Source organism: Oncorhynchus mykiss, chromosome 12 (genome assembly GCF_057628025.1).
Source record: "Oncorhynchus mykiss isolate SJ-2025 chromosome 12, ASM5762802v1, whole genome shotgun sequence".
NCBI lineage: Eukaryota > Metazoa > Chordata > Actinopteri > Salmoniformes > Salmonidae > Oncorhynchus > Oncorhynchus mykiss.
The window spans coordinates 69,899,433-69,925,457 of NC_143033.1; the positions used below are offsets into that span (position 1 = coordinate 69,899,433).

Here is a 26,025-nt window from a genome sequence, read left to right on the forward strand (position 1 = left end):
AGCAAAGCCCAGGTAAAAAAAAATGAAGGAAAACCCACCTCAGTCTTCTGAAAACCTAACCCTGGGATAGAGTTTTATTTTTCAGCGAGACAATTACACACATCTGAATGCTAAAGAAACACCAGACTGGCTTTCCAATAGTTGACCTTGTCTCAGTCCCGACTTAAATGTGCTTGATGGTGTCCATCAATGATTCCCAACCAGATTTACTGAGCTTGAGCAACTTTGACAAAAAACAATGGGCATGTGTTGCCCTAGCAGTTGTGCAAAGTTGATAGAATATTATTCAAAATGATTCACAGTGTAATGGCTGCTAAGAACATGCTTCCATCAAGTATTAACTCTGGGGTGTGAAGATGTACGCAATCCAGGCATCTGTTTTTTATTTCCATATGCACAAAAGCTTATTTCTCTCAAAATGTTGCACAAATGTGTTTACATCCCTGTTAGTGAGCATTTCTCCTTTGCCAAAATAATCCATCCACCTGACATGTGTGGCATATCAAGAAGCGGATTAAACGGCATGACCATTACACAGGTGCACCTTGTGCAGTTTTGTCACACAACACCACACATATCTCAAGTTCTGAGAGAGAGTGCAATAGGCATGCTGACTACAGGAATGTCCACCAGAGCTGTTGCCAAATAATGTAATGTTAACTTCTCTACATACGTCATTTTAGAGAATTTAGCAGTATGTCCAACTGGCCTCACAACCGCAGACCACGTGTAACCACGCCCGCCCAGGACCTCCACATCTGACTTCTTCACCTGTGGGATCGTATGAGACCAGCCACCCGGACAGCTGATGAAATTAAGGAGTATTTCAGTCTGTAATAAAGCCCTTTTGTGGGGAAAAGTCATCTGATTGGCTGGGCCTGGCTCCCAAGTGGGTGGGCCTATGCGCTCCCAGGCCCACCCATGACTGCGCCCCTGCCAAGTCATGTGAAATCCATAGATTGTGGCCTAATTTATTTAAATTGACAGATTTCCTTAATCGAACTGTAACTCAGTAAAATGGTTGAAATTGTTGCATTTATATTTTTTGTTCGGTATAGAGGACATTTTAAGGCACAAAATGTAAAGACTGTGCCAGGGGTGTGTAGACTTGAACTAGGCACTGTATATGGTCTACTTTCTTCTGTTAAAAGGCTAGCAGCTGATACACTACTCGTTTGAATGTGGTTTGAATGCACTCTCGTGACCGATATTATTCATTGCTGTGATCATTCATCATTGGCAATAGCCTCTAATAAGACACTACTGTTGGAGCTCATTTGCTCATTGTCATCATGGAAATTGTACCGTTGTGGATAGTGATTGGTCGCTATGGCTACCTAGTGAACCGCGATGAGCCACAATAATGCCTGAGTGAGCCCTGATTGGTCACGGAGGCTCCTAGGAGGACTCTTGATTGGCTGGCAAGCCATGGTTGCTAACATGGCTGTGTGTTCTCTAGAGCTCTTTTAATGGAGCATTTTTGTGTATTTCTCCTGCCTCTTTCTCTCTCTCCTCCTCGGTGACAAGCACAACTCCATTCATTATTGCTGGCACTAGTGTGTGTGTGTGTGTGTGTGTGTGTGTGTGTGTGTGTGTGTGTGTGTGTGTGTGTGTGTGTGTGTGTGTGCGCGCGCGCATGCTTTCTATGAAGCAGAAAGTAGGTCGTGGGCCAACTCGACCTATTCTCCACAGCAGGTTGCCTCTCACACGGGGCGATGCTATTATAGAGGCTTTCTAGGGAGCGGCCCACCACAGGCGGTAACATCATCTGCTTTATCACCATGTGCTTCTCTCTCTCTCATATTCCCATTCACTCTTTCATCCTAATTCTCTTTTGATCTATTTGAATCTCTCTCTCTCTCTCTCTCTCAGAGCAACATGCAGTTACATCAAGGTGTGGTAATTATTCAAGTGAGCTGTGTTGCAAGTTACCGACCCAATGACCATCTGTGGTTCCACTGAATCTTTCATGCGGTCAACTTGTTGCAATGTGTCACTTGTTTCCACCACGTCTTAATCGGTGATTTAGGCTAAGTAATAGCATCGTTGTGTCTTTTTATGATCACCCAGACCTATAGATTAAACTAACCTAATCTCCCGCTCCCCTTTCTCGCTCTCTCTCTCTCTCTGCAGCTATAGAGACCCAGAGCACCAGCTCGGAGGAGATAGTCCCCAGTCCCCCCTCGCCGCCCCCTCCCCCGCGAATCTACAAACCCTGCTTTGTTTGTGCGGACAAGTCCTCGGGATACCACTATGGAGTCAGCGCCTGCGAGGGCTGCAAGGTGAGACACTGTCCATGCTCTTTTTCTCTCCATCCATCTCACATTGTGTTTCTCTCCACCTCTCTCTTTTGCTCGCTCGTTCTTATTCTTCCCTCGCCTCTATCGCCCCCCTCTCTCGCTTTGTCCCCCAAGGACTTGGGAAGCCTGAAGTCTCAGGCCAGTGAATGACTTTAATATCAGTCAAGTGCTGCGGAGAGAGTAAAACCAGTACCAGAGTTCTACACCGTAACTGTGTAGACTGACTACTCCGGCTACGAAACGTATTGCCTAGAAAACACTCCGGCTACCAAATTGAGCTCCAGCATGCTATATAAAGTATTCTCAATAATTGAATGTTGCCAGCATCTGAATGTATATTGGCCCTCCACTGGGACTGCGGTGAAGCACAGGTTAGTGCTAGCGCAACTACACAGGCCCCCCTCCCATAGGTGTACCGTGTGTGTTTGATGGTTAGGTAGGGCTCACCGTCATGAAGCACACACACATACAGTCCTCTCCTGCACCCAGGCAAATCTCTCCTGGAAGAAATCTTCATTAAATGGGCATGTTTTTTTTCTCCTCTTTTTTCCCCTGGTTGTTTCTCTTTTTTTGGTCCCAAGGAGGATGTGTGTATCTGGTCTACTTTTCTTTTAGCTGGAGGCTTTTACATTTTTTTGTAGGGGGGGGGGGATGGCTGTCTGCAAATGTGCAGTTGTTTGGGCTTTAACCTAGTTGTCATCCTTAATAACAGAGCTGTCAAAACAGCAAAGGACTATAGACACACACACTCATGCACTCCATAATCAACATACACATCCAGAATAATCTATTGATGTACACAGGCATTCAGACTTGATGAGCATGTGCACAGCCACACACACACACGTAGTGTGGTAATATTGATCATATGTGTATGTGTATATGTGTATGTGTATATATATCATATATGTGTATATTATATATATAGCTGGGTCTGAAATTATTGACACCTTTTGATAAAGATGAGCAATAATGACTTGATAAAATAAATTATTAAAATGCTGAGCTATATTCTATAGTTTATTTATTTAAAAAAATATATATTTCACCTTTATTTAACCAGATAGGCTAGTTTAGAACAAGTTCTGATTTACAACTGCGACCTGGACAAGATAAAGCCAAGCAGTGCGACAAAAACAACAGAGTTACACATGGGATAAACAAACGTACAGTCGATAACACAATAGAAAAAAATCTATATACAATGTGTGCAAATGTAGTAAGATTAGGGAGGTAAGGCAGTAAATAGGCCATATTGGCGAAATAATTACAATTTAGCATTAAATCTAGAGTGATCGAAATGCAGATGATAATGTGCAAGTGGAGATACTGGGGTGCAAAAGAGCAAAAATAACAATGTGGGGATGAGGTAGTTTGGTGGTCTGTTTACAGATGGTCTGTGTACAGGTGCAGTGATCGGTAAGCTGCTCTGACAGCTGATGCTTAAAGTTAGTGAGGGAGATATAAGTTTCCAGCTTCAGTGAATTTTGCAATTTGTTCCAGTCATTGTCAGCAGAGAACTGGAAGGAAAGGTGGCCAATCGAGTTGGCTTTGGGGATGACCAGTGAAATATACCTGCTGGAGCGCATGCTACGGGTGGGTGTTGCTATGGTGACCGGTGAGCTGAGATAATGTGGGGCTTTACCTAGCAGACCTAGATGACCTAGAGCCAGTGGGTTTTGTGACGAAGATGTAGTGAGGGCGGGCCAGCGAGAGCATACAGGTCGCAGTGGTGGGTAGTATATGGGGCTTTGGTGACAAAACGAATGGCACTGTGATAGACTACATCCAATTTGCTGAGTAGAGTGTTGGAGGCTATTTTGTAAATGACATTGTCGAAGTCGAGGATTGGTAGGATAGTCAGTTTTACGAGGGTATGTTAAGCAGCATGAGTGAAGGAGGCTTTGTTGCAAAATAGGAAGCCAATTCTAGATTTAATTTTGGATTGGAGATGCTTAATGTGAGTCTGGAAGGAGAGTTTACAGTCAAACCAGACACCTAGGTATTTATAGTTGTCCACATATTCTAAGTCAGAACCGTCCAGAGTAGTGATGCTAGTTGGGCGGGCGGGTGCTGGCAGCGATCAGTTGAAGAGCATGCATTTTTAGTTTTACTAGCATTTAAGAGCAGTTGGAGGCCACGGAAGGAGTGTTGTATGGCATTGAAGCTTGTCTGGAGGTTTGTTAGCACAGTGTCCAAAGAAGGGCCAGAAGTATACAGAATGGTGTTGTCTGCGTAGAGGTTGCAAAGAATTACCAGCAGCAAGATCGACATCATTGATACATTCAGAGAAAAGAGTCAGCCCGAGAATTGAACCCTGTGGCACCCCCATAGAGCCTGCCAGAGATCCGGACAACAGGCCCTCCGATTTGACACACTGAACTCTATCTGAGAAGTAGTTGGTGAACCAGGCTAGGCAGTATGTGAATGATATTATTTTATAGGAACACAACAGATTTAGTTTAACAAGTAATAATTTTTCTTCTCAAAAAGGTAGAGGTCCATATTATTGACACTCATAAAGATTCTTATAAAAAAAGTAATCAAAAGTTGGGTATTTGGTCTAGAGGTCGACCGATTTTAATTGGAAAAAATAAAATACAAATTTTGGACACCGATATTTATATATATTTTTTTACATCTTTATTTAACTAGGCAAGTCAGTTAAGAACATATTCTTATTTTCAATGATGGCCTAGGAATGGTGTGTTAACTTCTTGGTGACAGGGGGCAGTATTTTCACGTCCGGATGAAATGCATGCCCAAATTCAACTGCCTGCTACTCATCCCCAGAAGATAAGATATGCATAGTATTAGTAGATTTGGATAGAAAACACTCTGAAGTTTCTAAAACTGTTTGAATCATGTCTGTGAGTATAACAGAACTTATTTAGCAGGCGAACCCCCGAGGACAAACCATTCAGATATTTTTGTTGTTGTTGAGGTCACTCTCTTTTCAATGGGTTTCATTGGGAATCCAGATTTCTAAGGGACCTTCTTGCAGTTCCTATCACTTCCACTGTATGTCAACAGTCTTTAGAAATTGGTTGAGGTTATTCCTTTGTGTTATGAAGAAGTATGGCCATCTTGAACGAGGGTCACTTGAAGTGTACTGTTAGTTTGCTTCGAGGGCTGTTGTCGATGTGTTCCTCGTTCGAGCCCAGGTAGGAGCGAGGAGAGGGACGGAAGCTATACTGTTACACTGGCAATACTAAAGTGCCTATAAGAACATCCAATAGTCATATGTATATGAAATACAAATGGTATAGAGAGAAATAGTCCTATAATTCCTATAATAACTACAACCTAAAACTTCTTACCTGGGAATATTGAAGACTCATGTTGAGGCACCACCAGCTTTCATATGTTCTCATGTTCTGAGCAAGGAACTTAAATGTTAGCTTTCTTACATGGCACATATTGCACTTTTACTTTGTTTTTGTGTTATTTAAACCAAATTGAACATGTTTAATTATTTATTTGAGGCTAAATAGATTTTATTTGATGTATTATATTAAGTTAAAATAAGTGTTCATTCAGTATTGTTGTAATTGTCATTATTGCAAATACATTTTTAAAAAATCGTCCGATTAATCGGTATCGGCGTTGAAAAATCATAATCGGTCGACCTCTGATTTGGTCCCATATTCCTAACATGCAATGACTACATCAACGTTGTGACTCTACAAACTTGTTGGATGCATTTGCAGTTCATTTAAGTTGCGTTTCATATTATTTTGTGCCCAATAGAAATGAATGGTAAATAATGCTTTGTGTCATTCTGGAGTCCCTTATACTATAAATAAGAATATAATGTTTCTAAACACTTCTACATGAATGTGGATGCTACCGTGATTACGGAAAATGAATCGTGAATAATGATGAGTGAGAAAGTTACAGACGGTCAAAGATCATACCCCCAGGACATGCCAATAACAGGGGGGGTTAGCATGTATAAAGGCCACTCCAAAATGACACTTATTTACCATTCATTTCTTTTGGACACAAAATAATGTGAAACGCAGCCAAAACAAACTGCAAATGCATCCAACATGCATGAACAAAACAGACCCTCTAGGCCACAGGCCTATGGGCTAACCTAAAAGAGAAGCGTTTTCCGAAAACCTTTTCCCAAGGGCAGGATTAGAGACCTTCATTCCATTTATACCAGAGACCGGACCGCATTCCTGAGACGGCACAAAGGAAATCCTTGCATACGGTGTCATCAGAGTTCACTCTGAACAACTACATATAACCACAGAGATCATACATCCATATAGATGGCATCAGAGTTCACTTTAGGGAAGACGTTTTCAGTACAGAGAACAAACATGGCTTCAGTGGTATTATGCTCTCACACATACCAATAGTCAGTCCACTAGATACTGTGTGAGAGACTGAGATTTTGGCCCCTCATCAGGGGGAAGTGCTGACTGGCCCTTGAGTATTTTCCTTGTGTTCCTGGGCCATTTGCCATAGATTAGGGCCGAGGATTTAGCCGTGTTACATACACACGGCATACTGTGACCCCTGTGCATATACACAAGTAATCTGTTTCGTACACACACACACCCTTCCAGGCTGTTACCAGGGGCTAGGATTAGTTGTGCAGCTAAATAGGCTTACAGGACAGGGAAGGCTGGACACTGTGTGGAGTGAAGTGGTGCATGGAGCATGGATGATGACCCCCCCCCCCCCCCACGGTAGAAGGTCACCGTACTGTGAGTAGATCCCCCTGTCCCAGGTCGCGCCAGGGTCAATCTCAGGCTCCCAGAGGTCGGCTGGCGGCCAGGAAGAGATCCAGGATCCCATATCAGATATAGGTCCACATAGTCCTGTCAGGAGGTTCTCGCTCTCTCGCCTCTGTCTCAGCCTCCTCTCTTCCTGCATCTCTTTTTCTCTCTGTTTCCATCTCTCTGATGATCTCTCTATTTTCATCTTTCTTTTGCTGTGTATCTACCTGCACACTTCTCCCATGTTTCTCTTCATTCTGTTGCTCTATCACTCGCTCTCTCTCTTGCGCTCTATTCCTATCTTTCTCTCTTCGGGTCATCCACTCTTTATTTATAGACCCTTAACCCATGGGTTCCACAGGGCATTCATTCTGCCTGGCTGAAACCTGTGTGTGTGTTTTTCAGGTGTGTGTAATGGGCAGTGTAGTTAGTGTTCCCGACATCTGTATGTGTACTTTTAACCCTCACCGAACCTAGACCTTCCATCTTCTCCTCTGTAAATTCAGAGCGTTGTAGGGCTGTCCCGCACACTGGACGCTCTGGCTGAGGAGTAGGGTCGATCCTAGCGTTCTGACCTCACACCGGCAGTCAAGCACCCAAGCTAACTGGCTAAAGTTAGCTAGCTTGCTAGTTACATCCAGAAATAAATGAGAGAACACCTCACTCTGACCATTTTACTCTCCCTAGCAGAGCTGGTTAGGCTGTTTACATGTTATCCAGAGTGTTGGTGACTGGCTGATTTGGCTGATGTTTACTGACACCGGCCATATTCAACAGGTGTTGAGTGTTCGTAAATTCCTAAGTTATTCTGCGCTCTGGCACACTCAGACGAGAGTGCTCTGAAATCGGAGTAGATAGCCAGAATTAACAATGTCCGTTAAGAACGCACAACGACTATACCACTTAGCTAAGAAGGATGTGAATAATCAAGTCAATAAACGTTGGGTAGTTAGATCGCATATAGTTAATATACTAGCTAGTTCGATGTATTAGTAGCCAGCTGACGTTAGGTAACTAGCTAACATTCCAGTACGTACTGCTGTAATGCAGGATAGCATAACTAGCAAATTGTCAGTCAACATAACGTGTAGCACAACTTATTTGAAAAGTAATTGCTTTATTACATTGCTCAACATTTTCATAATTAGTTAAATCAATGAATTTGTATCCGCTCTCGTCGGACTTCGGCAGCATATTTTCCACCATTTCTTCCAATCTGAAAACGTTGTGAAGCCACGCCCGTTTTCTGAAGAGTTGCATTATGGGCCCTAAAAGCAGGGAAATGGTGTCCACTGCTTGTATACTTCGTATTTTGACGAATGTAGTACGACATCTGGGAACTTTTGGCATAATAACTATATCCATACTATGACCAATAAGCAGACTACATACCCAATTAGTGCGGTTAGTACGAATATCCGAACACAGCTCTAGTCCTCTTTACTAACATCAGCACTTCTCTCCTGTAAAGCGCTAACCGCCCCCCTCTCTTTTTATATTGCTGTAGTTCCAGTATTGTTAGCTCGAGCTCCTGTAGTTTAGCCACAGTGTATTGTTTTAGTTCCAGAGCTCGCTCCTGTAGTTCTTTAGCTATGGTTGTAGTTCCAGTGCGCTAGGCCGGTCTTCGACCACGTCACCAGCCCTCTGCTGCCAGAACATTCTTCACACCTTGTAATTACTGAGTTTCAGTCCAGGGGATTTCAGGTCACTAACAGCTGTAGCTGTCAAAAAGGCAAGTGAGAGGAAACGGACTGTTTTGGACATACTATTTAGTAGGTTCATGTGCATTTGTGTGTGCGTAGTACACCTCTCAACAGAGGAAGGAAAATCTGACTACGAACGGTACAGCTACGCTAACGAATACCTCTAAAGCTCAAAAAGATTGTGAACACCTGGGAAGAGCCTTCCGACGCATAAACTGGTCTTTCAACCGGCTGAAACGATCCTCTCTTCGCAGGATGATACGTTGTGCATTTCTCGGGCTCGTTTCAGCTGTCTCCTCTATTCTGTTCACTCTCCATTGCTGCCCGCAAACAGAAAGTAAAAGGATGGCACAAAACAGTCATGCTAATGCCTCCAGTACGCATCACAACAATGTCACTGTCGGATGGCGTCAACGGCCGTGCTCCTAAAATCGTCACTAGACATTTGTTTCCTCCGCCAATGAAACCTAGTCCCGTTTCCAGTTCCACTGCAAATGGAAAACAACCAAGAACGAACAAGGCTAGTTGGTTCTGCCACGGCCCGTCGCGGTCTGGTTCCTCTAAGGGTCTCTGAGGTATCCTTCCTATCTGACCCCAAACCCAGGACCTCTCTAGGAAGAGGGAGCATCAATAAGGCATCAACTACCAAGCTGGATGCCACGTAGGAGTTAGTGCCCTCATCCCAGCCCATAGCAGAATCAGAGAGAAAGAGTTCCTACCTGTGGCTGCATCCCAAGTCACGCCCTATTTGAGGTGCCTTTTGGGATGTACACTTCGACGCCATAATAAAACCACAGCCCTGGACTGCATGAAGAGTGGTAGGGGAGTTACACGACCATGGTGTTTGCAGCGGTGTGAAATCACCTAGCTCACCTCTTTCCGCCATGATTATTTCATGCCGGCTGTGATATTGTAATGCATATTTAAGGGACTGAGAGGTTATCTCTCACACACTCTCTTTCTAGGGAGTGTAGGCTCGTCTTTCTAGATCAGTTCCTAGATATCTGTAGCTCTAGGAGTAGGGTCTCTCTCTACTTGTTTTGGATGCTGATTGGCCTGTGTTGGATGCTGATTGGCCTGTGTTGGATGCTGATTGGCCTGTGTTGGATGCTGATTGGCCTGTGTTGGATGCTGATTGGCCTGTGTTGGATGCTGATTGGCCTGTGTTGGATGCTGATTGGCCTGCGTTGGATGCTGATTGGCCTGCGTTGGATGCTGATTGGCCTGCGTTGGATGCTGATTGGCCTGCGTTGGATGCTGATTGGCCTGCGTTGGATGCTGATTGGCCTGCGTTGGATGCTGATTGGCCTGCGTTGGATGCTGATTGGCCAGTGTAGGGCAGCATAATCCCATGAAGCATCAAACACACACCACTAGAACAACAATGGACTTCACTATTTTAGTTAGTGCTTACTGCTAGTTTTCCATGGATTCCAAGTTGACCTAATACTAATGCCTGATGTTATGAAGAATTTGCTGTTTGAATCAGTGGGAGTCTATAAATATGATAGCACAGAGACTTACCCAGTCAAAGGGCTTAATATTTTTCATGGTTGTGCCACTGCCATGCCAAGCAGTGCCACTGCCAAACTGGGCACAGGGATCTCCTCTGGCATTTGGAGAGGGCATCACCCACCACATGTGGCAGTGCCCCTGTCGTAACATGACTGTCTACCTTCTGCCTGGGAGGGTAGGCTTACATACAGTATGTTCACTATGCGACCGCAGCGTAGCGGGGCTAGATTCACGCCCCATCATGTCCACACTGACTCCCTCACCGGCTGCATTCTGTTACATTTCTCTACCTTTACAAACCCCATAAGCTGAGGAAACCAGGGCCGTTTGGCACAAAATGGACGGCGTCGGATGTGCTATGTTTGCTAATGTATGGTAGGTTTCAAGTCATCCATGTTGGCTCCGCTGATCCTGATTAGGGGCGACAGACTTGGGGGAGGCTTAACGGGTCACCTGACCTTCACACAGGGCTCAAAGCAGAGGAGTGGTTGGCCTGGCCTGTGCACTCTGCCACAACACACACACACACACACACACACACACCAGCTCTGGTCTGCTGGCATTAGGGGCTGTCGCCACTTAATCTCCCCCACAATAGTGTGTGTGTGCGCGATGGAGCGGATTAGTGATATTCCTGGGAAAAGTGTAACACCAGAGGGGCACACTAATTGTCGCCACAAGCATTACTCGTCGTTGCTGCAGGGCATCGTTCTTTTTCTTCTCCTCCAGTCATTATTCAGTTGCATCTGGCGGTACATCTGTTCATGTTTGCTCTCCGTCTCTTTTTACCGCCTGTTTATTCATCCCTTTTCTATCTGTTTGTATTTGGCCCTCTGTTTACGCTCGGTATGTTGGTTTGTTTGCTTGCCTGTCTACTCTTCTTCTCTCCTATCTGACCGTCCTTTTTTAACTGTGCTTTTATTCTTTACCGGTTTTCTTTTGTGTGTTTTTTTCAAATATTCATCTGTCTTCCTGTCAAATCCGTTGTCCTGTTTCACATATCGGCGCATGCACTGAGTGTAGAAAACATTAGGAGCACCTGCTCTTTCCATGACACAGACTGACCAGGTGAGTCCAGGTGAAAACTATGATCCCTTATTGGTGTCCCTTGTTAAATCCACTTCAATCAGTGTAGATGAAGGGGAGGAGACGGGTTAAAGAAGGATTTTTAAGCCTTGAGACAATTGAGACATGGATTGTGTATGTATGTGTGCCATTCAGAGGGTGAATGGGCAAGACAAAAGATTTAAGTGCCTTTGACCAGGGTATGGTAGTAGGTGTCAGGTGCACCTGTTTTTTGTCAAGAACTGTAACGCTGCTGGGTTTTTCACGCTCAACAGTTTCCCGTGTGTATCAAGAATGGTCCACCACCCAAAGGACATCCAGCTAACTTCACACAACTGTGGGAAGCATTGGAGTCAACATGGGCCAGCATCCCTGTGGAACGCCTTCGACACCTTGTAGAGTCCAGGTCCCGACGAATTGAGGCTGTTCTGAGGGCAAAACGGGGTGCTACTCAATATTAGGAAGGTGTTCCTAATGTTTGGCATACTCAGTGTGTCTCTGTCCAGCAGCCTCTACCGATCTCTGTATGCCATCACTCACTCATCCCGTCACGATGACTGTTTCATAGGTCAGCAACAAAGGCTCTCCACCTCAGTTAGTCTTCTCCAGTGTGAATGGATCTGTATGAGTTACTCCAACACACAAGCCCTATTACACCTGCACTGTTCATGGGCAATGTCCTGATCAGTGACTTTGATCCAGATATTCACACGATGACGTTGAAACGTGCACATTGTATTTAACAAACATGCGTTGTATTTGCAAGGCATCTGACACACACACACACCACACTTCAACACAATAGGCAGAAAGCTTCCCACACTACTTGCCTGTCAGTCTCTTGCGGTCATCGTCCCTACGGATGAGGAGGGCACTATCTGGGGAGGAATGGGAGTTAGTATGATGCACCCCCCCCCCCCCCCCCCCCCCCAAATGCCACCAGGCCCTGCATGCTCATAAGACCCTTAAGGGATTAACCAATGGGAGCTCATTGGTGCTTAAGACTAGTGAGTTAATGCCCACCCGGTGTGGCACAACTAACCTAGCCCCTGGCCAAGCTAGGCCCACACAGCCGCATAGATGAACAGACACTCACATACACATGTGCACACACACACACAGATAATAGTCCCCATGTGGCCGCGTTGGTAGAGCACGGAGGTTGCAAAGCCAGGGTTGTGGGTTCGATTCCCACAGGGGACCAGTACAACAAAAAGAAGGCAAGAAAATGTATGTACAGTCGCTCTGAATAAAACCCATCTGTTAAATGACTCAAATGTCAGCTGTTAATGCCTAATAGACGTAGTCTTTCCCACACACTGTTCTCCCCATCAAATTGCTCTATTGGCATCAAAAGTGTCCACACGCTGCCAAAGCTAGCACATTTCCCTCAGCTTAGTGGGTTGTAAAAGTCGTGTCTTTAAAATATGTTGACTGCCTCGTTTTTAAAATGCCCAAATAGCAGAGTGTGATCGGGCATGATTCAGAGTAGAGCGTAGCACGTGTGGTGTTGGTGGTGCCACTGTTAGTCACTGTGGAGAAACACGTGGCTGGACTCTGCTCTCTCTGACAGACACACACACACAGAAAGGGAAGTTGAACACCGTGTGGGCACTGTTAAGACGTCGATGTGTTGTATTGATTCATTGGGGGTTGTGTAATTGTGAGTGCGAAGATAGCATGTTACATATTAGGGCTGGGAATTGCCAACAATTCTATGTCTGTTGCGATTCGATACTGTGATTCTAATTTTTATTTTTTATGTTCTGAACATATTGCTCATCGTATGTCTGCTGCAGAGAGATGAGAGAACAAGTGATCAGTCATGGAAATAAAAGTTCTGAAAACAAATATATATATGATGTGATTATATGTGATGTGTATATATGTGATATATCGTCAAAAATATATCGCCTGTTCTAGTTTTACTATCTCGATGATACCACTGCTATCAAAAATGACCTTTTATCAGCCCAACCCCCTCTCTCGTCTTCCTATTCTTTCTCTCTCTAGTTCTCTCTTTTTCACTTCCACGAGGCTACATTGACGTCAAAGCATGCCATTCATATGTGTATATTGCCAAAGCCAAACAAGAACATAACAGCAATCTTTCTCCCCTTCACCTTTTTTAAATTATTATTATTTTTAATTATTTTTACAATGACATTTTATGCGCAATTAAAGCAAATGTCACAGCCGACCCCTCTCGTTCTCTCAGGGTTTCTTCCGGAGAAGCATCCAGAAGAACATGGTGTACACCTGTCACCGAGAGAAGGGCTGCATCATCAACAAGGTCACCCGCAACCGCTGCCAGTACTGCCGCCTGCAGAAGTGTTTAGAAGTGGGCATGTCCAAGGAGTGTGAGTACTATCTCTATCTCTATCTCTCTCTCTCTCTCTCTCTCTCTCTCTCTCTCTCTCTCTCTCTCTCTCTCTCTCTCTCTCTCTCTCTCTCTCTCTCTCTCTCTCTCTCTCTCTCTCTCTCTCTCTCTCTCTCTCTCTCTCTCTCTCTCTCTCTCTCTCTCTCTCTCTCTCTCTCTCTCTCTCTCTCTCTCTCACTCTCTCACTCTCTCACTCACTCTCTCACTCTCTCACTCTCTCACTCTCTCACACTCTCACACTCTCACACTCTCTCACTCTCTCTCTCTCTCTCACTCTCTCACTCTCTCACTCTCTCACTCTCTCACTCTCTCACTCTCTCACTCTCTCACTCTCTCACTCTCTCACTCTCTCACTCTCTCACTCTCTCACTCTCTCACTCTCTCACTCTCTCTCTCTCTCTCTCTCTCTCTCTCTCTCTCTCACTCTCTCACTCTCTCACTCTCTCACTCTCTCACTCTCTCACTCTCTCACTCTCTCACTCTCTCACTCTCTCTCTCTCTCTCTCTCTCTCTCTCTCTCTCTCTCTCTCTCACTCTCTCACTCTCTCACTCTCTCACTCTCTCACTCTCTCACTCTCTCACTCTCTCACTCTCTCACTCTCTCACTCTCTCACTCTCTCACTCTCTCACTCTCTCACTCTCTCACTCTCTCACTCACTCACTCACTCACTCACTCACTCACTCACTCACTCACTCACTCACTCACTCACTCACTCACTCACTCACTCACTCACTCACTCACTCACTCTCTCACTCACTCAATTTAAGGGGCTTTATTGGCATGGGAAACATATGTTAACATTGTCAGAGCAAGTGAAGTAGATGATAAACAACAGCGAAATAAACAATAAAAATGAACAGTAGACATCTCTCTCTCGTTCGTTCGCCTGTCTCTTCTGAGTGAATACTCCCAAGAAATGCCTTCCCGAAGTAGATATTCAAAGGACCATGCGCTGACAGGACAAAAAGTGATGGTTCCATTACATTTCGAGACATTTTTTTTTTTAAATCACGAAGCAATGATGCGCAACCCGCCACACCCCATGATGGCTTCCCTCCCTCGGTCCACGCCCTCCTACACATCCACCACACACATATGCTCACACACACTGTATATCCCCCTATAGGCTTCAATGAGGCTAAGCGCTAAAACAATCTCTTAGCACATTATCCTCTAGGCCCCCTGTAAGTGAGTTCTCCTCAGTGTTCCGAGGCGCTGGTTTATAGCAACATTCATCCCAGTCAAGGCCGCTAGGGAAATCAACCACTGCCATCTAGTGGTGGGGAGTATGTTACTACACCTGGGAAGTGGCGCACAGTGTGTTGTGGTGGTTAAAAAATATATATTTGACAAAATCAGCAGGTGTGTGTTTTTTGCGTTTTTAAGTTGGGATCTATATTGAGTTGTGTAGCTGGGCTGTGTGTGTGTCTAGGGCTGTCTTAACCCCTCTTGATTGACCTTTGAGCCGGTCAACCTGGAACGGTCAACCTAGAACCCCTAACAGCAAGACTCTTATCTCTGAAGGGGGGTGACACACACTGATGCTATTTACTAAGTCGTCGTCGTGTGTGTGTGTGTGCCTGTGACTGATTAGAGTGCCAGGCTAATAGTTCTTTAATGGCTTCATTAGGTTGTGCTTTCTGGGCCCACGCTGGCAGCTCTGTCTCTGGGGAACAACAGTGTAACACACATAGTGAACAGTGCTGTGCTGCCCTGAGGAAAGAGAGCATCTTATTTATCATGGTTCCCTTCTTCTTTCCAATTCTCTCTCACTCACACACACTCTTTCACTCACACACACTCTTTCACTCACACACACTCTTTCACTCACACACACTCTTTCACTCACACACACTCTTTCACTCACACACACTCTCTCACTCACACACACTCTTTCACTCACACACCCTCTTTCACTCACACACACTCTCTCACTCACACACACTCTTTCACTCACACACACTCTTTCACTCACACACACTCTCTCACTCACACACACTCTTTCACTCACACACCCTCTTTCACTCACACACACTCTCTCACTCACACACACTCTTTCACTCACACACACTCTCTCACTCACACACACTCTTTCACTCACACACCCTCTTTCACTCACACACACTCTCTCACTCACACACACTCTTTCACTCACACACACTCTTTCACTCACACACACTCTTTCACTCACACACACTCTTTCACTCACACACACTCTTTCACTCACACACACTCTTTCACTCACACACACTCTTTCACTCACACACACTCTTTCACTCACACACACTCTTTCACTCACACACACTCTCTCACTCACACACACTCTTTCACTCACACACACTCTCTCACTCACACACACTCTCTCACTCACACACACTCTCTCACTCACACACACTCTCTCACTCACACACACTCTCTCACTCACACACACTCTCTCACTCACACACACACACACACATATATGTGTCATTGCCTTATTTTGGCAGCTCTTAATACATTGAGAATATAGAAATATGACGTGAAGATTAGAGGTCGACCGATTATGATTTTTCCACATCGATCCCGATTACTCGGCCGATTTAAAAATAATATATATATATAAAATGAAATATTTTTGTATTGTTTTATTTTTTATATATTTATATTTGTAATAATGACAATTACAACAATACTGAATGCACAATGAACACTTTTATTGTAACTTAATATAATACATATATAAAATCAATTTAGTCTCAAATAAATAATGAAACATGTTCAATTTTGGTTTAAATAATGCAAAACCGTTTTGAATAAGAAAGTAAAAGTGCAATATATATGTGCCATGTAAAAAAGCTAAGTTTTAAGTTCCTTGCTCAGAATATATGAAAGCTGGTGGTTCCTTTTAACATGAGTCTTCAATATTCCCAGTTAAGAAGTTTTAGGTTGTAGTTATTATAGGAATTATAGGACTATTTCTCTCTATACCATTTCTATTTCATATACCTTTGACTATTGGATGTTCTTATAGGCACTTTAGTATTGCCAGCCTAATCCGAGGAGTTGATAGGCTTGAAGTCATAAACGTTGACAAATGCAGGAAAGGGCTGTTTGAATGCTTACGAGCCTGCTGCTACCTACCGCCACTCAGTCAGACTGCTCTATCAAATATCAAATCATAGACTTGATTCTAATAAACACAGAAATACGATCCTTTGGTCATTAATATGGTCAAATCCGGGAACTATAATTTCGTAAACAAAACATTTATTCTTTCAGTGAAATACGGAACCGTTCCGTATTTTATCAAACGGGTGGCAACCCTAAGTCTAGATATTGCACAACCTTCAATGTTATGTCATAATTATGTCAAATTCATGCAAATTAATTACGGTCACACAGTTCGCAATGAGCCAGGCGGCCCAAACAGTTGCATATACCCTGACTCTGCTTGCACTGAACACAAGATTTCCCTAGTTAATATTGCCTGCTAATATGCATTTATTTTAACTAAATATGCAGGTTTAAAAATATATACTTCTGTGTACTGATTTTAAGAAAGGCATTGATGTTTATGGTTAGGTACATTCGTGCAACGATTGTGCTTTTTTCACGATTGTGCTTTTCTTAAATTATCATCCGTTTGTCAAAGTTAAAGTAGGCTGATAATAAATTAACAGCCACCGCATTGATTATATGCAACGCAGGACACGCCAGTTAACCTAGTAATATCATCAACCATGTGTAGTTAACTAGTGATTATGTGAAGATTGATTGATTGTTTTTTATAAGTTAAGTTTAATGCTCGCTAGCAACTTGCCTTGGCTCCTTGCAGCCACAAGGTCCTTTTTGACACTGCACTTGCATAACAGGTGGTCAGCCTGCCACGCAGTTTCCTCGTGGAATGCAACGTAATCGGCCATAATCGGCGTCCACAACGGCCAATTACCGATTGTTATGAAAACTTGATATCGGCCATAATTAATCGGTCGACCTCTTAGTGGTGATACAGTGGGTCTCTAGAGGAGGGTAGACAGAATGTGGAGAGATTGAGAAGGAAGGTGAAAGAGAGACCGAGAGAGAGTGTGTGTGTCTGTTGCTACTATTTGGAGACAGAGAGTTAGTCCCAACTCTCCAATGTCTCCCTGTCTGTATTGTGCCAGATCAGCGACACACAGATTCTCCTTCTTAAGCTCTTTTCACACTGTCACATCAAAGCACTTCAGCGCTCCCCTCTCTCTCTCTCTCTCTCCCACATACAATTCACTCACACCCTCTCCTCTGACAATTTCTCACATAACACACGGCTAACACATTTTTTATTCTCTCTGTCTCTCTCTGTCTTTCTGTCTCTCTCTGTCTCTCTCTGTCTCTCTCTGTCTCTCTCTGTCTCTCTGCGTGTGTGCCAGTTTGAGGATTAAAAAGTGTATATGGTTCCATCTAGTGGTTGATGTGTGTATTTCCCCCAACGTACAATGTCCCAGTTGATCAGCGTTTGTGTTTCCAGTAGTGTCTGGTCTCCGGGATAGCGATCGTTTTTCTGACTGCCTCTGTGTTCTCTCTTTGGCCGGAGATGGCATGGCTATGTGAGGATTGTGAGGTCAACCTGTAGTGGTTAGTGTTCACATATCCCGGAAAATTGCCATTTGAGCCCAAAGGATAACCCTCTCCCCCTCTCTTCGTCTCTTTCTCTCCCTCCCTCAGCGGTGAGGAACGACAGGAACAAGAAGAAGAAGGAGGAGAAGAAGCCAGAGTGTACTGAGATCTACGTGCTGAGTACCGAGACCGAGCAGATGATCGAACGTGTCCGCAAGGCCCATAAGGAGACTTTCCCCTCGCTCTGTCAGCTGGGCAAATACACCACGGTGACTTATACACACACACACACATTACCCTCGCTCTGTCAGCTGGGCAAATACACCACGGTGACTTATACACACACACACATTACCCTCGCTCTGTCAGCTGGGGAAATACACCACGGTGACTTATACACACACACACACACATTACCCTCACTCTGTCAGCTGGGCAAATACACCACGGTGACTTATACACACACACACACATTACCCTCGCTCTGTCAGCTGGGCAAATACACCACGGTGACTTATACACACACACACACACATTACCCTCGCTCTGTCAGCTGGGCAAATACACCACGGTGACTTATACACACACACACACACATTACCCTCACTCTGTCAGCTGGGCAAATACACCACTGTGACTTATATACACACACACACACACATTACCCTCGCTCTGTCAGCTGGGCAAATACACCACGGTGACTTATACACACACACACACACACATTACCCTCACTCTGTCAGCTGGGCAAATACACCATGGTGACTTATACACACACACACACATTACCCTCGCTCTGTCAGCTGGGCAAATACACCACGGTGACTTATACACACACACACATTACCCTCGCTCTGTCAGCTGGGCAAATACACCACGGTGACTTATACACACACACGCACATTACCCTCGCTCTGCCAGCTGGGCAAATACACCACGGTGACTTATATACACACACATTACCCTCGCTCTGTCAGCTGGGCAAATATACCACGGTGACTTATACACACACACACACATTACCCTCGCTCTGTCAGCTGGGCAAATACACCACGGTGACTTATACACACACACACATATTACCCTCGCTCTGTCAGCTGGGCAAATACACCACGGTGACTTATATACACACACACACATTACCCTCGCTCTGCCAACATGTTTGGGTATTACAAACACTGACTAACATACACTCCTTGCACTCTCAACATACCAGCCAATGTATTTGTAGAATCACAGAATAACCTATATGTATGCATCTCCCTCTCCCTCCCTACAGAATAACAGTGCAGAGCACCGCGTGGCTCTAGATGTCAACCTGTGGGATAAGTTCAGTGAGCTGTCCACTAAGTGTATCATCAAGACGGTGGAGTTTGCCAAGCATCTGCCAGGCTTCACCACCCTCACTATCGCTGACCAGATCACCCTGCTCAAGGCTGCCTGTCTGGACATACTGGTGAGAAGACGCATCAGGACACACACACACACACACATTAGGACATGCGTGTATTTATTACAAACAGCAAAACATCTACAGAAAGTGAACAGCAATATATTTGTGCTCCCCTTCCCTTTCCAACTAACTCAGTGGCCTTGTGGTTAGTGTCTGTCCTGAGATTGGGAGTTTGATCCCTGGTCATAAAAAAATTGACCTGATGCACCTCTGCTTGGCACTCAGCAGATAGATTGGGGGGTGAGGGGTGTGTGTAAGGCCCTGTGATAGACTAGCATCCTGCCTTGGGGGGGGGTACTGGTACATCAAGCTGCTTCACGCTACAGGAGATGGGCCCTGAAGAGCCATTTTGGCTCGCAAGACTGACTGACTGACTTCTGTTCCCCCATTTTCCCTCCTTCCCTCTTTCTACCTTAGATTCTGAGGATATGCACGCGGTACACTCCAGACCAGGACACAATGACGTTCTCAGACGGGCTGACCCTGAACAGGACCCAAATGCACAACGCAGGCTTCGGCCCGCTCACAGACCTGGTGTTCGCCTTCGCCCAAACACTCCTCCCTCTGGAGATGGACGACGCCGAGACCGGCCTGCTCAGCGGCATCTGTCTGCTGTGTGGAGGTACTGCACCGCGGCTCCAATTCAAATCCAGCATTGCACTCCTATCAGGGCCGGGAGTTGATATCACGAGGCCAATTGTGATTTGTTTTCAAGCAAATTAGTATTGGGTATTAAGGATGTGTTTTTCATTTGTGTGTGTGTGTGTGTGTGCGCCTGTGTGTGCGCCTGTGTGTGTGTGTGTGTGTGTGCGCGCCTGTGTGCGCGCCTGTGTGCGTGCCTGTGTGCGTGTGTAGACCGTCAGGATCTGGAGCAGGCAGACAAGGTGGACGTACTACAGGAGCCCCTACTGGAAGCTCTGAAGATCTACGTGAGGAAGAGGAGGCCTCACAAACCGCACATGTTCCCCAAGATGCTGATGAAGATCACGGACCTCAGGAGCATCAGCGCCAAGGGTGAGAGAACACGCCTGCACACTGCGTTGTTTGTTTTTTGACAGGGTAGATTTAGTGTAGCTTAAATGAGCTTGTTATATAACTTAATTCACAGTTAATGTTTTAGAAACGATTGATCCTCTGTGGCTAAATTATGCTCTCTGGTATATTTTAAACTTTGAGTTGGCTCCTGTGATTGTATATTTGGTGTTGTTTTTCTTACCTCTTGGGCCCCTCTATTAATTCAGCCCTAGTCTCAGTGCAACACTACTACCATTTCTATCTATATCAGGCGTTATTTATTTAAATTAAAATATGTAGGGTCTTACATATGATATTTTGCTGTAGTGGCCGAACCTTGTGGAACACATGACCCTCTCACTCTCTCTGCCTCTCTGTTCTCCCTCCCTCCCTCTCCTCCTCCAGGAGCGGAGCGAGTGATCACTCTGAAGATGGAGATCCCAGGCTCCATGCCCCCTCTCATCCAGGAGATGCTGGAAAACTCAGAGGGTCTGGAGGGCCAGGGGGCCAGCGGGGGCCGCTCCAGCGGAGGAGGGGCCCCGCCAGGCAGCTGCAGCCCAAGCCTGTCCCCCAGCTCAGCCCGCAGCAGCCCCCCTGCACCCTCCCCTTAGACTCGGGTCCACCACCACCCCCCAGGCAGGGACAGCCAGAAGGCATGACTACAGACTCCCACACTGTGACAAACCAGGCCAGAGTGGAGTGGGGTTAGGAAGAGGGCCAAGCCTGGGCCCAACCAGGACGGACTTTGACACTTTGAGGGTAAACACAGGCCTCAATGGAGAGACAGCCGTCCCCCCACTCCCCCTATCTCAGCCCCAGACCGGGCACCATCATACTTAACTGAATCTGGATGGCACTATAACCATCACCCCCACCACCACCACCATAGACATGCCTCAGAACCAGCGCCAGTGATTGGCAGACGCAACACAAGGAGTTTCATCTGAGATGTTCTGTTTACTCTCCTCAGTGATGACTCTGTTCTTCCTCTCTCCCCCTCAAGACTATGGACAGGAATTCAGGCTCAGTGCCTGTCAGACCTGGGGTAAAGAGGTCGAGAAGACGCACGTCTTTCTGCAGGGAACTAGACAGACAGACTGCTGGACACTGGGCACGAGTCATCCCTAAATATTGTCAGGGACAGCAAACGGGGGCTGCTCAGAGGGGGGGGGGGGGGGGGGGCTGCCTCTCCTTCTCCTTCACAACTTTGAGAGACAGATTTTCTTACAAAAGATATATGGAAATATAAATATATATATATTGAAAAAGTAATCATTGCAATTTGAATTGTCCAGGTGGAATGATGCATAAAAGAGGAGTTGCTATCTTTTTCTCAGTATTTTTCTCACTGTTCTAAGAACTTAGATGTTATTTGTGATCCCACCTCCCCAGACCTAGTGTTTTGTTCTCTTCGTTTCACCCAGGAAGATCAGCACACTAAGTAGTCACAGTGGCAATGTGTGTTTTTTTTCTATCAAATCAGAAGATAAGCAGAACAAAAATGACGACACGATTTCAGATGCAATTCACTTTATGCACTAGACCTCTTGCACTGTCACGTTCACAAGTTGGATCAAATTGAGACACAAAACACAAATTGGACCAGGTTGGGTTGGCATCTCTCTGGTTTTGTTCCATTTACAGTATTTTCTTTCAGTGGTTCTATGATCCAGAGTCAAGTTGTTGTGGAGTTATGAAGGTGACCTGTAAGAAAAGAGCAGCCATGAAATAATGTACATAAGATGTATTCCTTTGTGTTTAAAGTACATGGAGTCTAGCCAATTTTCACTTTTGTCAAAGCCTTTTTATGTTTTTGCTTTTTGTTCTTGTTTGGTGTCCTGAAGTGAAGGCATGAATCACTGGTCGCCTGTTTAGACCGCTTAAGGAAGGGACGGACTGCTAGGAACACCATAGCCATTGACAACCTGTAAAGAGAGTTGAATTTATACTTCACCTGAAATAAAAATAAAAAAGAAAGATTTGACAATTTAAAGACCAACAACTCCGTGACGACCCCCCCCCCCCCCCCCCCTTTTCCCAAGGTCGTCCCTCTCTCATTCCATTTCTGGATAATGTATGTATTACCCCCAACAGCACTGCCTCTGTACTGTAGCACATTATCTATGTGCTCCCACTACCCCCCACCATCCGTCACAAACTGTACCACGTTACCAGTATGCTCACATTGTAGCACATTGACTGTAGGATGTATCTATCTATGTCCGTGTAAACTCTGTGACACGATACCAGTACGCTCACAACACCACTGCCTCTGTATGTATACATGTCCCCCATCTCTCTACCCACCCCCACAACACAACACCACTGCCTCTGTATGTATACATGTCCCCCATCTCTCTACCCACCCCCACAACACAACACCACTGCCTCTGTATGTATACATGTCCCCCATCTCTCTACCCACCCCCACAACACAACACCACTGCCTCTGTATGTATACATGTCCCCCATCTCTCTACCCACCCCCACAACACAACACCACTGCCTCTGTATGTATACATGTCCCCCATCTCTCTACCCACCCCCACAACACAACACCACTGCCTCTATGTATACATGTCCCCCATCTCTCTACCCACCCCCACAACACAACACCACTGCCTCTGTATGTATACATGTCCCCCATCTCTCTACCCACCCCCACAACACAACACCACTGCCTCTGTATGTATACATGTCCCCCATCTCTCTACCCACCCCCACAACACAACACCACTGCCTCTGTATGTATACATGTCCCCCATCTCTCTACCCACCCCCACAACACAACACCACTGCCTCTGTATGTATACATGTCCCCCATCTCTCTACCCACCCCCACAACACAACACCACTGCCTCTGTATGTATACATGTCCCCCATCTCTCTACCCCCCCCCCCCACAACACAACACCACTGCCTCTGTAAGTTTGTTTCACAGTATCAGCACCTCTTTATCTATCACAGCAACGCAACTGCCTCTGTTTACACACTATTAGTATTTATCTGTCTGTCATTCTTGACTCTACTGACACATCCGAGTACCTAGCTATTCCCTAGCCTGGCCGTAGATCAGTTTGTGCCGTCTTGCCAATGCATGACAATTAAATAGGAGTTGCACAAACTGATCTGGGATCAGGCTAGCTACTTCCCCACCTTTTAACCACTGTTTACACAAAATAGTGTAACTTACCTACCCATCTCTTTTCCCCACAACACCACTGCCTCTGCTGTTCAGTAGGAGTGGATCTGTCCTTCACAACGATCGAACGCTGCTATTGGCCAGCCTCTCTGCAGCCAGTATGACAACGCACAACTGTTTTTTTCCCCCCTGCACTCTCACTTGTAATGCAATCAGATGTCAACCAGCATTTGGGGATAAAATAAATAACTGTTTTGATTATGCCAGATCATTGGACGAAGAGAATGACATTTAATAAAGAACCATGCCTGTGTGTGTTTTTAAATGTTGTTTCTTAACTGGTGGTGGGTCCACTATTAGGCTGAAAGTAAGATTGTGGTGGGACTTGAAGATCAGCAGATCACGTTACAATAACACATACAAGATTCAGAGTCCCTTTAAGGGTTATACTACAGTTTTTTTTTGGGGGGGGGGGCTTATTTTTTTAGGTTCCTTATTGGCCCCTCAATGTAGTTTACACAATACATTGAGTGTACAAAACATTAGGAACACCTGCTATTTCCATGACAGACTGTCGAGGTGAATCCAGGTAAATGTTACGATCGCTTATTGATGTCACTTGTTAAATCCACTTCAATCAGTGTAGAGGAAGGGGAGGAGATAGGTTAAAGAAGGATTTTTAAGCCTTGAGACAATTGAGACATGGGTTGTGTATGTGTGCCATTCAGAGGGTAAATGGGCAAGACAAAATATTTAAGTGCCTTTAAATGGGGTATGGTAGTAGGTGTCAGGCGCACCTGCTTGTATCAAGAACTGCAACGCTGCTTGGTTTTTCACACTCAACCGTTTCCCCTGTGTATCAAGAATGGTCCACCACCCAAATTACATCTAGCCAACTGTTGGGAGCATTCATGGGGGGGTGCAACTCAATATTAGGAAGGTGTTTTTCATGTTTTGTACACTGTCTTTCTGTGTGTGTGTGTGTATAATATATATATATATATATACATGAGTCAAAAGTTTGGACACACCTACTCAATTCAGGGTTTTTCTTTATTTTTACTATTTTCTACATTGTAGAATAATAGTGAAGACATCAAAACTATCACATAACAAACATGTAATCATGTAGTAACCAAAAAAAGTTTAATCAAATCAACATAAATGTAAGATTCTTCAAAGTAGCCACCCTTTGCCTTGATGACAGCTTTGCACACTCTTGGCATAGTAAAACTAAAGAAAAACTCTTGAATGAGTAGGTGTGTCCAAACTTTTGACTGGCACTGTATATGTGTATGTATAGTTCAGTCGTCGTGTTTTTTGGGTCTCATATTCTTGGTTTTAAAAATAAATCAAATGGGGTTTGTGGTGTTGAGCTCAGTGTTGTGTGCCGGCACAGTTCAGTGGAATCAGCAACCAGACCAGAGACAAGTTGGCTAGGATTTCCTGTTTTGTGACAGTTTACCACTCTTCTCTGTCATGGTAATGTTAATACCAGAAAGTGTCTAGAAGCTCATGCATTGACATTTTGTACATGGAGGTAGAACATGGTAATTTAACTCTCCATTTTGGTTGTAACATAAAAAGTTAAATCTGATGTAAATATTGCAATAATTTACTGCCAAGTGTTGGGGAGAATCATACCTGATATTGGAGGACGTTACAAGGATCAAGATGGTGACAATTCTACTCTTTATGGCATTAGGTGAGTCTGTGTATTACAGTAACTAAGTTGTCATAATGGAAGGTCTTTCAAGTTCCTTACATGAATAACATGTATGATATTCTCTCTGTCTAGCCTTGTTTCAATAGGATATTTATATAGTAATGTCTGCAATGCAATTTTAACAGGCTAATTTGTGCGTTTGGGTCTCCATGAACATTGTCACGAGCAACTTGGTAGACAGTGACAAAATCAAACTGACCTATAACAAAGGACTCGTTTCCAGTTCGCACGACTGCTTTCTTGGCTCACGCAACTGTGACTTCAAAGTAAAACGATGTGCTTTGATGAACATATCCCCTGAAAAGTTGAGCAAATTTGCAATTAATAACTTAGTTAGAAAATGTAGCAAAATAGGATATTGAAACCGCGGCGAGGGTAACACCACCTGTGGAACATTCAATGGATTGGACATGATTTG

At 44.8% G+C, this 26,025-nt stretch overlaps 1 protein-coding gene across 6 annotated transcripts in view; it reads left to right on the plus strand.

Moving 5' to 3' along the window:
- Nucleotides 1-22,716, plus strand: part of rarab (retinoic acid receptor, alpha b) — a 177,564-nt gene extending 154,848 nt beyond the window's left edge. For 5 of the 6 annotated variants that reach the window (XM_090193140.1, XM_036938108.2, XM_090193139.1 and 2 more), the window contains 7 exons: nucleotides 2,134-2,282; nucleotides 13,535-13,676; nucleotides 18,381-18,541; nucleotides 19,552-19,728; nucleotides 20,143-20,347; nucleotides 20,581-20,739; nucleotides 21,145-22,716. In XM_090193140.1, coding sequence (XP_090049266.1) covers nucleotides 2,134-2,282; nucleotides 13,535-13,676; nucleotides 18,381-18,541; nucleotides 19,552-19,728; nucleotides 20,143-20,347; nucleotides 20,581-20,739; nucleotides 21,145-21,350 — 1,199 coding nt within the window. In that variant the 3' untranslated portion in view covers nucleotides 21,351-22,716. Of the gene's footprint in view, nucleotides 1-2,133; nucleotides 2,283-13,534; nucleotides 13,677-18,380; nucleotides 18,542-18,965; nucleotides 19,388-19,551; nucleotides 19,729-20,142; nucleotides 20,348-20,580; nucleotides 20,740-21,144 lie in introns of those variants that run through there. The other variant, XM_090193142.1, reaches the window with a different exon arrangement.
- Nucleotides 22,717-26,025: the final 3,309 nt, after the last annotated feature.